Raw genomic sequence first — 13,350 nt, 5'->3', positions numbered from 1 at the left:
TACCAATTCCTTATGTTATTTTTTTGACATGTGCCGTCAATCACTTGACACTACTTGAATGTTATTCTTAAGGGTCTCACACTAATAACTTCATTTATTATGTATGAAAACGATGAAAACATTTTTGGTGGTTCCTGATAATGAACCTAACGACGTGTCGAATTTAACGGAAAACAAAAAAAACACGGTGTATAACAAAAACTGTTTATTGAAAAGTATGAAGTAACAATCATATTCTTTGTTATTTTATTTATGTATTATTTTCCCGAAAACTTTATACTAGTAGCTAGTAGCAAGCTAGTAAGTAGTAAGCGCCATTAAACTGTCCAAACCATAGATTTAGAATTATTAAACTAGATTGTTTAATTAGGTCAAAAAGTGTGTCCACATGAGAGGTAATTGTTTGGGCTGGTGTCCCTCTCGCACTTGCTGGCAATGTCAACATTATTCAGTGACGTCATCACTGTCATAAATTGGGGATACCAGTCAATTTTCAAAGTTACTACTAAATCTACTAACACCCAATTGAAAGTATTTTTTAATTATACAAATCTTTGATTTACAGGCATCAAAATAATCACATTATAATTATTTTCAAATTTTTTGAAATGTATCGAAACCCTAGTTTGAATATAACATTAAAATAAAATAAGAAGTTATAAAGTCAGGTAATATACAGATAAAAATACTACTAATATGGGAACCTCATTAACACTGGCAACACGTGCGAGAGGGACACCAGCCCAAACAATGCCCTCTCATGTGGACCGTTTTCGCTAGTCTGATACGATCGACTTTCTGTTTCAGTAATAAGGTTTAATTTCGTATGGCAAAAAATGTGATTGAGCTGTCCCCTGTAAAGGTCTTTGGTCCAAACCAAATGGGATCTCAGCCTCCCGGACGGCAGGAAATCATTAATTAATCTCAGTTAAGTCGTTAGCGTATGTAATAGGCCATCCATCATTAGGGCGGAAACGGTTTTCCTCACCCTGGTCACAGAATAATAAAGAGTACTATCGTACAGTATGGCCACGCCCGCTCCCCGCTTGTCTAAATTCATAAATTGGTGTAGACAATGAGGAGGCACACTGACATTTTGTCCCGCCAGGCAGCGCCTGTGCAAGTCTAGGCATGTCACTGTCATTCATATGTGAGAGAGAGAAAAAACATAATTATCATCTCCTCGCTCTCACGTATGGACTAATAGGGTGGCGCCATCTGTCATAACCTTTGATGTGATGATAAAGCTAGGAACATACTACGCGGACGTCCGTCGTCGATCGACCGCGGACGGGGATCTGGACAATGAATAAAGCTAGGAACATACTACGCGGACGTCCGTCGTAAATCGACCGCGGACGGGAATCTGGACAATGGAAATACACTTAACCGTGCAAACTATCGGTCGACGGACGTGGACGTGGCCTTGAGCGCATGGACGTCCGATCGAAATCTGGCTCGCTGGATGTTTTGTTCCGTGCACACTGATCGGTCGCGGTCGCGGTCGATTTACGACGGACGTCCGCGTAGTATGTTCCTAGCTTTATCGGTCGACGGACGTGGACGTGGCCTTGAGCGCATGGACGTCCGATCGAAATCTGGCTCGCTGGATGTTTTGTTCCGTGCACACTGATCGGTCGCGGTCGCGGTCGATTTACGACGGACGTCCGCGTAGTATTTTCCTAGCTTAACCGTGTGCCTCCATTACAAGTCTGTGCGCACAGCAAACGGGTACATATGATTTTTCAAACGGCAGCCCCAAAATTAAACGGGAATAACGTGGGAATAACCTTACAACACTGACGCCGACTGTCACTGTCACTGTCATTATTAAAAAAACAAGCGAAGCGATTTTTGCGCACGATGGCAGACCCTCGAATTCGCCAAATTAAAATCAAAACCGGCGTCGTGAAGCGCATTGCTAAAGAGAAAGTGGTTTATGAAAAGGAGGCTGAGCTACAAAGGAACAGAATACAGAAGATTAAAGACGAAGGTCAGGACGAGCACAACATCCGAAAACAGGAGGAGGTTCTGCAGGAGTCCCTTATGATGGTCCCTGATTGTCAAAGAAGGTATGTGACTATGTAAAAAAATTAAATTAAAAAAAAATGTTTTAATACCTTTTTTTCAATTTTGTTGCATATTTTCGCGGCAATTTAGAAACATCGGAACAGATGGATTTGAGGTTATGTTTGTAGCATCTTTGTTTACTTGAACAAAGTAGTGAAATGTATTAGTCATCCTTTATGACTATGCTAACTGTAAATCCTTTGTACGAGTAGTTACTTAGTTTTTGCTATGGTATCGTAACATTAAGGACATTGAACTCTGTGTTAAAAACTTAAACATTGATTAGAAATTAGTATAATGCTACCATTTTTTATATTAAATTACTTTATGAAATACACAACTGTTAACATTAAATTCAGATTTATGTGGAACTATATGCAAGTTGAATGAATTTTCAGGTTAGCAAAAGCTTTCGCTGATCTCAAGAATACTCTAGAAACAGAGCAGGATCTCAAGGAGCACGAGGACTACCTAGCAGCTCAGCAAGTGCTAAAAGACGCCGAGTGCCAACTTGTCGCTGCCTCATAAACTTTTACCTATTTTTAGTTATTTAATATAATCATAACAATCATGGCTTATTATAATAAAAAATTTAATAACCGGAATTCAACATTCCAAAATATTCCACCGCCACCCCCGCCACCAAGCTTTTATATACCCCCTGCGGTCACTGATGAACAGTTTGTGAAACAATTCGAGAGGTTAGACACTAAAGTTTCTAGAAAAACCGTTTCTATTTCTGAAATAAGGGAGAAAATACGAGGTCTGGTGCTAACTGTAAATGAGTTAAAAGAAAAGCAAAAAGTTATGGCTGAAAAGATAAGCATTTTGTCTGATGAAGTATGGAGTTCTACAGTTAGAGAAATGAATGAAAACCAATTAAAAATTGATGAAACTTTGTCTGTTTTGAATGATTTTTGTTTGGAAAATATGAGGAAAGCCTTGGCTAAGAGATCTACGAAGAGATGGAGATTGAAACGGTTAAACAATGAGAGGAAGAAGGAAATTGAAGAAATGGTCAAAGAGAGGGAAGAGAGGTCACGGAAAATTGACGAGAATCTACAGAAAATCAAGGATGATATCATCAAAGTCAAACTGGTAAGAATTTTATTACTTTAAATCCTGATTACTCACGAAAGAAGTCAATAAATGTGAGTGTGAAAATGTCCCACTTTGTCGATTGCTGTAAAGCCGCTTTGTCAGTTTATTCATACAAAGACAAGTAAATCTTGCCTTAATGGTAACTGACAAAGTGGGACCTTTACTAAACACACTCACAAATATGGAAAACTATAAAATATTGTCCTTCCTACAGTATGAATAACATCAGTTAACGATTCGGGTTTTATTACGATTCGGGTTGCTTGCACTTATGGGATCACGATAAGAGCCGCAGCCGAAGGGTAAAAGCCTAATTGTTAACTGATTTTAATTGTACTGTACCATTCCTTTGTTTAGTACTAACAATATTTTCTGTAGCACTGGTGATAATTATAAATATCCGGGTACACACAGTGCGAGGCACGCCATGCAGCTATTTCCTTCCATGGCACATTCATTTCTCAGCTAATTATAATGATTTGTCTGCCAGTCTCCAAAACCCTATGTAAAAAGCTGTCAGTCAGTTTATTGTGGTTTTTGTTGTAGTCCTAAGGCACCCCAGAGGTGCAAACTTGCAAAGGGCCTTCACAAGCTCGCGCCTAGGGATTGCAATCCGGTCCGGCGGATCCGGTAATCCGGCCGGATCCGGTGCTTTTTTCATGCCACCGGATCCGGTGAAATTCGCCGGATCCGGTACCGGATCCGGTAATGTAACACGATATGTTAAAATAGTGCAAAAAAAATAATTTTACATTTGAACGTCGCTCAACAGGTGATTGCAATCCGGTCTGATTTCCAATTAAAAACTATTTTAGTACGTATGTTCTTTGCATTAGAAGGCCGTTTGGAAGTCAAATAATGTGCTCAAGCAACGCGTTACACTTTCCGTTTTGGAATCCGTAGTTAAATCTGTGGGATTGTTTGTTGGGATGCATAATGTGGAGTGGTGGAGAGTGACAAATAACCATGGTCTGAGGTCGATCCTTCGCGTTTTCTGGCCAGACACTATCCGAAATCGAGACCTATGGAGGCTATGGAGTATATAGCAGTTAACCGCGACACAAAAAGGGACATGGATGGCACACTCTTCAAAGAGGGGAACGAAATAACGCAACCATTGCTTTCGGCTGAAAACCGCGAAATGCAAGTCGTGGCTCCGAGCGCCATGGAAACTCATGGAAACGGTCTGTTGAGGATGGACTACGAGCGACCGGGTCGAGCTGGAGCGAGACCACGAGGGTAGCTGAAGATAGGAAAGCGTGGCGCGAGCTCGTGAAGGCCCTTTGCACCTCTGTGGTGACGTAGGACTTCAAGATCAACAACATGTTTTCAGCATAATATGAGAAGTATGAGAGCATATTGCTACGAGAATAATAAAATCCAAAGCTAAAAAATGAACATTTTTAAAAGGTAACCAGTAAGATTGTTGATTCAGCAATAGCAAATAATACTTACTAAGGTCAATTACTCTTGCTGGCTTTAATTTAGTTACTGTAGTTTTTCTTAACCGATACTGCAATGTATATTTTTATACAGACTGAGAAAAGGTTAACGCTGACTTTTAATAGTTATGCTTACTTAATATGATTGTGATACTTTTTTTGTTCTTCTTTTCATGTGAGTAAAGTTAATCTTAGTTATAAATCTTAGTTATTAGCGAAGAGACTCTGATCCCACAGTCAAACTGTGTAAACCGTTTTGTGGGACACGTGTTACTGCATAAATGTACCTTTTTCTGATAATAAATAAATAATAATAATAAAAAAATGTAAAGTAACACAATACAGTTTTTTTTTTAATACTGATCTCATAACGCATGTATGTTTGTAGGTATGTTATAATGTCCGCTCTTTATCGTATCTTAAAAGCTCTATAGGTACCTACCTATTACTGTAAAACGTCAGACTAATAATGATTTTGTTATCCTATCAAAGTTTCAAAAGAACGAAATAATTTGATTTGCGACTGATTATTATAGTCAAATTTACTTGTTAACTGGTAAACAAGTTGATTTCTAAGCCTTTAAACTATTGGTTTATTAATCGTGATGCAAAATACCATCATACTTGTCATATTATGGTGAAAACATGCAAAAAAGGCACTATTTGGGTACTTTTAGTCCTCAAGGCCAATCCGGCCGGATCCGGCCGGATCCGCCGGATTGGAGTCGAAATCCGGCCGGATCCGGCCGGATTGGGAATCAGACCGGATTGCAATCCCTACTCGCGCCACACCTTCCTATCTTCAGCAAACCTCGTGGCCTCGCTCCAGCTCAAACCAGTCCCTTGTAGCTCATTTTCGACCGACCGCTTCCAAGAGTGGACGGGGCGCCCGGGGCCACGGCTTGCATTTTGCGATTTCCAGTCGAGAGCAATGCTTGTGTTACTTGTTTCCCCTTACCTACTGTTAATATTTTAGGATGAAGAGGCTAAGCTAGCAGCGGACAGCATTCTCCGAGATACTCTCCGTAAGAAGCATGATGCGAGGAAGTGTATTGTCAAGCTGGAAGCCCTGATGAGACTGCGGAGGGCAAGGCAGAACACTGCCAGGGGACGCGGGGAGCTCTGCTCGGAGACTGATGAGGCAGATTTTAACAACAATATTGGTATGTTATACTTAATATACTTCTTATGTCACTTTTTGGTATAAATTTGGAGAAGTAAACCAAACCAATGTATAGTAAAAAAAAATCCTTGCTCTTTTTTGAGAAGTGTGAAGTGGATGTAGATGTGGTGACAAAGATTGAGATGGGTATGTTAAGGTGGTTCGGGCATGTAGAGAGGTTGGATGAGAGGAGAGTAACGAAGAAAGTATATGAAAAAAGAGTGGAAGGGTCAGTTGGAAGTGGAAGACCTAGGCGAACTTTTCTTGTTCAAATCGGGTAAATATTGCAAAAAGGCCAGGTCAGAAGTACTCGAAACCGACGAGTGAAGCGAAAGTGATTTGTCAGGATCGTAGTAAATGGAAATCCGTGATCTCTGCCTACCCCTCTGGGAAACAGGCGTGATTGTATGTATGTATGTATGCTCTTTTTAACCGACTTCAAAAAAGGAGGAGGTTCTCAATTCGACTGAATGTTTTTTTTTTATTTTTATTTTTTTTTTTGTATGTATGTTATTCGATATCTCCGAGAATCGTGGACCGATTTTCAAAATTTTTTTTTTGATCGAACCGGTATAACCCCGAGATGGTCCCATTGGCACCAAGTCAGGGTCTGATGATGGGATCCTGGAGAAATCGAGGGAACTCTTCAAATGTTATAGGCACATGTAATGTTTTTAGTCTATTTTTCAAAGGTACACCAGTATTTACGTCTGATGGTAATAATTTTATGTGGCTGAGCTGATGATGGAAGGTCAACTCCTCAATGGTTAGGAGTTTAAGGATAATTCTTTCACTACTGTACATGTATTCGGACTGATACATATAATATCACTAGGAACCACTAAAAATCAACAAATAAATAAACTTTTTAACAAAAAATAAAACCGCCTTCAAAAATAAGCGCGTTACAAAACACGGAGAAACTAAAAAGCCAAAAATAATAAACCTTTCAATTCAGATTTCTTATCGTATTGCAATAAGCTAAACATCCAAATTATAAACAAATCAATTATTTTTGGAGTCGGTACCAGCCTGTGTATGGTTGGGTGGGGCAAACAGGCAATAGCAAGAACAGGTCTGGTACCGACTACAAAAATAATTGATTTGTTTATAATTTGGATGTTTAGCTTATTGCAATACGATAAGAAATCTGAATTGAAAGGTTTATTATTTTTGGCTTTTTAGTTTCTCCGTGTTTTGTAACGCGCTTATTTTTGAAGGCGGTTTTATTTTTTGTTAAAAAGTTTTTTTATTCATTAACCATTTTTAATCTTATATTATACCATTACTGAAATTGTACTTTAATAACTGAATAAAGGGAACTCCTTCAGTACCAGCTATAAGATGAAAGAATATTAGATTAGCCAGGTCCACACAGACCGAGCAGGGCAAACGTTCAATGTAAACGCGCCTCGGCCGAGGCACAATCTACATAGCACATTTGCCGCGCGAGGAAAATGCCTTTTAGTGTGGACCCCACTAATATAGTAACATTACGATAAAAGTGAGGAAGAAAGAAAGTTCGAAACGAGTGGCGATAAATTAAAACACGATCGAAGGGAGTGTTTTAAATCGACACGAGTTACGAATTTCCTTCTCGCACGAGTATCGTACGACGTTTTTCAGTACAGATGACCCTCACCTGATAAGAAATGAAACACTTCTCTGACTAGTGCGTAAAAAAAAGCACCATCTGTACTCGTGTCGATTTAAAACACTCCTTTCGGTCGTGTTTTAATTTATCGCCACTCGTTTCGAACTTCCTTTTTTCCGCACTTGTATCGTAGTACATTACGTCATCATCCTATTTGCGTTATCCCGCCATTTGCCACGGCTCATGTGAGCCTGGGGTCCGCTTTGACAACTAATCCCAAAATTCGGCGTAGGCACTAGCGCTGTATCGTAAAATGTACTAGTATAGTATAAATATTATGTCAACAGAAAAACTAATATCTCTCTGGAAGGCCAAGCTCTCTAACTACGAACAAGAGGAACAGTTGCTCCGTGACCAACTGAAGGAGTCTCAGCCAGTTGTGGACAAACTGGAGGGAGTTGTGGACACGCTGAGGATGTGGAAGGATGTCATGTTCGGTGGAGAACCGCAGTTTGACTTTGGAGGAGATGTTGGTGGATTTCTGGCAGTCAGGTATGGTATTTATTGTTATTATCGGACTCAGTCGGTAGTGACCCTGCCTGCTGAGCTGCGGTCCTGGGTTCAAATCCCGGTAAGGGCATTTATTTGTGTGATGAGCACAGATATTTGTTCCTGTCATGGATGTTATTATAAGTATTTGTATATTATTTATATTGTTGTCCGAGTACCCACAACAAGCCTTCTTGAGCTTACCGTGGGGCTCAGTCATTCTGTGTAATAATGTCCTATAATAATAATATTTAATCATCGCTCGTTAGTATGATACGCAATTAAGCATTTTCAGAATTTGGGACCGCTCAATTAGTGTAGACTGTAGACAGATTTTATGCTTAATTTTCGTCACATAACTGACAGCGTGTTAATTTTGGTAACAACTTACGCTAATCCCAAATTCTGAAAATGCCCTGTTCATACCAACGAGTGATTTTTGGTTGGGGAAAAATAAAAAAAAAACAATAATAAAATAAAACCTTAAATAGACATTAATTGCATAAAAACTTTTTAATACATGTAATTTTATTATACTTTAAATTTATTTACTTAGATTATCTTAAAACATATTTTTTTATATTTGTTCATATACAGTTTTTATTTATTACACTTTACACTTATTTTTTTAGTTAGACCAAGCCAAGTTTGCAGTGATTTCGTTAGCACATGCATTAATGTCCAACATTAATACATTGACCAATATTTTCTTTTTTCCAGGGCTCAATGGGATCAGTATATCAGCAACGACGGAACATCGCTCCCTATCGGGTGGGTCGTTCCAGACTCTACCATCAAAACGTAGTGCTTCAAATTAACTTTAGTATATATTACCTATTCTTTCTTTAATTATTGCGAGATGGTTTTTACATGCGAAATAGTCAGTACCTCACGGACCTAAGATGAACTTCTAGAGCCCCTGAGGCGTATATTTTGGATTTGGCCTCGAGCCAGTTTTGCCGGTCATGACCCCCCATGTAATTATGTAGACTTTCGCATTAAGGGAACAATTTTAAATTAAAATTCAAAATGTGGCCTACACGCCAATACCTCTACTAGTAAATAACGAAAATAAACCTTATCTGTCAGGAGGACAATTGCTTTGACAGCGTCCGCCATAGCAACTTTAGGCGTTACTGACGTCATGGCGTGGGTACGACAGCACTCGACGCCTTTTTAGGCGTTCTTAGCGGTCAAAGGGTTACAATGATGTGTCTGTGGTGAAAGTATATCATTTGAAGATTTTGAAGCACCATCAATGCTTTGCTTATTTATCGTTTAAAATCACAAATTGTTAATTACTCTATTGCTGATGATTTATTTGCTATGATGTGGCCTTAATTTTATTCAATAAACGTATTTTTAATGCTTTTTTATTTTATACTTTTATTTAAGTACCTAAATAATATTGCCAAGTTTTAAATAATAAGCAAAATGTTTGCGTCTGAACGCCTACCGTAGTATCATTCTTAGCAAAAACATGGTTGGGTAAATTGTCAATAACTGGCCAACCTGTACTAAAAATGATCTAAGGCACTGGTCCCATCGCGAGCTAGTAAGCTATGAGCTATCGGCTATAAAAACGAACAAAAGATAAGCACTCCCGTGCAAATAAAAGAGACACGGCGATTTTGATAGCTCACCGCCGGGCGAGTAACTATAAACATCGCCGTGTCTCTTTTATTTGCACGGGAGCGAATATCTTTTGTTAGTTTTTATAGCCGATAGCTCATAGCTTACTAGCTCGCGGTGGGACCAGTGCCTAATATAGAAATAATATAGAAATTTCATGTTTGTTTTAAAATTTGACTGTACATAGATGGAGAAAATCAAATTTGCTCATTTGTAAAACAATCTCCTGTTTTAGTATAGGATGGTCAATTACTGGCAGTTTGCCCTACTATTATTTTTCAAACTAGTTTTATTTGGTTGCACGACTTTATTCGAGGAATGTATTATAAAAAGATAATAAAACAACAGCATTCCGGCATAATCAAGTCTTTTATTATGTGTCCAATGGATATCGAGTACGAAATTACGGTAAAAACAGTCACACCACATCCTTACGCTACTCTTATAACTCACAATCGTAGTTACATTTAATGTACATAATAAAGGCATGTAGCGATACCACGAGTTTATAACATAGTTGCTAACGTTTGAGTAACTCTATTACTTTTTATACTCACATCATACATCTTATTCCCACTAGTAGTTACTGGCATGTAGTCGCCATCAAATCTGTCGGAGCGTCTAAGTTGCCCACAAATTATCTAAAAAAAAGACACATTTTTAAGCACCTGGGTAGCCAAATGCACAAACGTTTACAACAATATCGTTATCGTAGCTATGTCTATTCCATTCTATGTCTATCGCTTTCGTCTAACGTCAATGATTTTCATTTTGGCTAGGCCGGCTGCTCCATTACATTTTAGTGGAGACTACACGGTGTAACATGAGGAAACCGGATAATTTTAACAGCGTATTTCTCATCATATTAGAAGAGTAAAATGTCTTAATGTAAAACTTTTCTGGATTTCGCCTACTTTCAGAGTTATAAGCGTTAAAAAAAATTACAATTAGGTACTTATTATTTCTCAGAACGAAACGCTGTTTTGATGGAAATGATGCCGTTATCGGACATAATCTATATCCTCGTTAGATATCAAAAAGTAACTAGTGCAAAAAAGTATTTTTTTAGAAAAAGATTGTATTTTTAAGTGCCAGTTTTACGAATAACATTTACTTTTTATGTGAAAATAGGTACATAAAAAAACATAAAAAAAATTTTTTTGGCGAAATTTGCTTGACATATGACATTTTATTTTGCCCTCAGAAATGCGTAGTTAAAATCTTCCAGTTACCTCATATTACACCGTGTATACAACCGAGATGAATAGTTACGCAGAATAGCAAATATTTAAGCTTCAAACTCGTGGTAAGGGTACATAGCACGCAGAAAGCTGCGTTAGATTATTCGCACCGTACACACGGCGAGTCATCTCATAAGAACATGTATGTGGCATTCTAGTGGACCCCTTGTTCCTCGTAGATATAACCAAGTTTGATAACTGGTTTTGTATGAGGAAAAATAATTCTTAGCTAACTGGGTTATGACTTATGAAATAGGATTTTTTTTTCTTCGTAGAAAACCATTCTTTTTTTGAAGTTTTCTACGAAGTATATTTTTTCTTCTTTGCTTACCCGGTTATGAAATGGAATTTTCTTTCCTCATAGAAAACCATTATTGTATGCAGTTTTCTGTGAAGAACTTTTCTTCTTCCTGAATTTTTTTCTCAAATAAATCATTATTGTATGCAGTTTTCTACAAAGACTTTTTTCTTAGCTTACCCGGTTATGAAAACTGCAAAAAATAATGGTTTTCTATGAGGGAAAAAAATGCCATTTCATAATCGGGTATAGTCCATTTCAAATACGAAGGCCCGATGACACTCGAAACTTAACAATAGGGCTCATAATGTTAGCCTTTTGTTATCTAATTAGGCCCACTTCAAATTGGCACGCGTCGGTGCAATCTTTTTGTCGGTGCAATCAGGTATCTTTTGTTATCACTAATCCTATTGTTAACGCTAATTGACCGTCTCAAGTGCCATCGGGCCTTCGTATTTGAAATGGACTATAAGCAAAGAAGAAAAAATATTCTTCGTAGAAAATTGCAAAAAATAATGGTTTTCTATGAAGAAATAAAAATCCTATTAGAATTATTTTTCCTCATATAGGAACAAGGGATATCTTATGCTTCTTCTGGAATAAGAACAAGTTCTTGTTGGAATTGCTCACAGATATAGGAAGGAGAGCGGACATGCCTGGCGATTTGTATTGAATACGCCTGTCGCGAGTTCTTATGGACGCTCCTATTGCGCGACACACGCGCATTTCCATGTGTGTGTACATGCGAACGACCAGCGAGTCGTGTCATCACGCACGCACACAACGACTGTTTGCTGAGCTATAGTGATTCATCCACCGGTGTCTGCTCTCTAATATTATATGCTCTGAGAAATCTCTGATGAACATATACTTACAGAACTACAAGCATAAGGGCATTTTAGTCATGGAACACCACATTTTACAACACTCGTTTTTATTGCTCATGAAACTATAATTATATATATATACAACAATATACATAGGTAAGTCATTTAATATCATATGCGGCCCTGATCTTGTGATGTATTAAGAAGTAGGTACCATAGAGAGGAATGAGGGCATACAGAATGTAGATATTGTAACAGAAGTTTTAATACAGCTAAAGTAGATGGCGCTATAATTTTTTTTATACCACGTCGGTGGCACACAGGCATACGGCCCGCCTGATGGAAAGCGGTCACCGTAACCTATGGACGCCTGCAACTCAAGGGGTGTCACATGCGCGTTGCCGACCCATTAGAAACATGTACACTCCTAACTTGTATAATTATTAGTGTTTGAAAAAAGTACATGGTCTATTTCACTTTGACGTTAATGACATACTTGGAACTGTTCACGTATATTATTCTTTTGTTTAAAATAAATTATACCAAGTAGTTTTTTTTTGAGGTAGGTACTTACAAGAGGTAATGCATAACAGAGGCAAAGCGTCCACGAACATTTGCTGTCGGCTTGCCTATATTAGGACCAGCACGGGAAGCATGGTCGCGCGATAGACGATAAAAATACAAAATAGTGCGATAGGGACGGCCTGCTATTTTATCGTCTATCGCGCGACCATGCTTACCGTGTAGGACTAAGCACTTGAGCAGCCCTCTCTGTCTGGAATTAGTGTCTCCCTAATTCCAGACAGAGAGGGCTGCTCTCCAGGGGCCCATTTCTTGAAGCTTCAAGTTACAATTTATAAGTGGTAGTCACTGTCTAATATGGCAAGTTGGAAAGAGATTTCCGCTAATAACTTGTAATTTTCTTTTTTGAGAAATGGGACACAGCTTGCCCATATGACAACACAAGCCTTCTTGAGCATATCATCTCTTATATAAATCCGTACATTACAACGTGTCTCTGGTGTGCATAGGCCTTTACAGGGTAATCAATATGTTTAGAAACGTAAATCTAAAATCCATATTTACAATTTTACTAAATTGCACGCCACTCCAAACCTTATACGCCTACGAAACAAAGTTAATTCTGAAGAGTACCAATTTATAAATATACATGTCAGAGGTTAATAAAATCTGTCAAATTTGCTTTCACTTATTGAAGTAGCAGTGTAGCTACTGTAGTTCATCCATATTTTTTTACAAGCTTTTATTCAGTTTGGGTCAAAACTTAGAAGCTAAATTTGACTCACTTCCCGGTTCCCGATTGAGCTGAAATTTTTCACACATATGTAAATCACGTGACAATGCAATATTATGGCATCATGGAGATGATCTGATGATGGAGTCCTCATCGAGTAAGGGGTTTTTAGAAACTAC

The 13,350-nt window shown here is 38.3% G+C and overlaps 2 protein-coding genes across 2 annotated transcripts; both read left to right on the top strand.

Moving 5' to 3' along the window:
* Positions 1-1,811: 1,811 nt before the first annotated feature.
* On the top strand, positions 1,812-2,605 carry LOC125233749 (tubulin-specific chaperone A). The gene is made up of 2 exons (XM_048139825.1): positions 1,812-2,072; positions 2,469-2,605. Exons 1-2 carry the CDS (start codon positions 1,864-1,866, stop codon positions 2,596-2,598), a joined length of 339 nt encoding a protein of 112 aa, XP_047995782.1. The 5' UTR covers positions 1,812-1,863; the 3' UTR covers positions 2,599-2,605.
* Positions 2,606-2,640: 35 nt separating this feature from the next.
* Positions 2,641-9,294, top strand: LOC125233746. The gene is made up of 4 exons (XM_048139821.1): positions 2,641-3,168; positions 5,590-5,776; positions 7,717-7,921; positions 8,639-9,294. Exons 1-4 carry the CDS (start codon positions 2,641-2,643, stop codon positions 8,721-8,723), a joined length of 1,005 nt encoding a protein of 334 aa, XP_047995778.1. The 3' UTR covers positions 8,724-9,294.
* The last annotated feature ends 4,056 nt before the right edge of the window (positions 9,295-13,350 follow it).

Source organism: Leguminivora glycinivorella, chromosome 15, assembly GCF_023078275.1.
Source record: "Leguminivora glycinivorella isolate SPB_JAAS2020 chromosome 15, LegGlyc_1.1, whole genome shotgun sequence".
Taxonomy (NCBI): Eukaryota; Metazoa; Arthropoda; class Insecta; order Lepidoptera; family Tortricidae; genus Leguminivora; species Leguminivora glycinivorella.
Note: the sequence above shows the minus strand (reverse complement) of the source record. Positions and strands in the feature narration are given on the sequence as shown.

What these genes read in the sequence shown, in the direction of transcription:
- LOC125233746 (XM_048139821.1), top strand. Translation starts at nt 2,641, where the DNA reads ATGGCTTATTATAATAAAAAATTTAATAACCGGAATTCAACATTCCAA. An exon ending in ATATCATCAAAGTCAAACTG is followed by an intron (nt 3,169 to 5,589) that starts GTAAGAATTTTA and finishes TTAATATTTTAG; the next exon opens with GATGAAGAGGCTAAGCTAGC. An exon ending in AGATTTTAACAACAATATTG is followed by an intron (nt 5,777 to 7,716) that starts GTATGTTATACT and finishes TTATGTCAACAG; the next exon opens with AAAAACTAATATCTCTCTGG.
- LOC125233749 (XM_048139825.1), top strand. Translation starts at nt 1,864, where the DNA reads ATGGCAGACCCTCGAATTCGCCAAATTAAAATCAAAACCGGCGTCGTG. An exon ending in GTCCCTGATTGTCAAAGAAG is followed by an intron (nt 2,073 to 2,468) that starts GTATGTGACTAT and finishes ATGAATTTTCAG; the next exon opens with GTTAGCAAAAGCTTTCGCTG.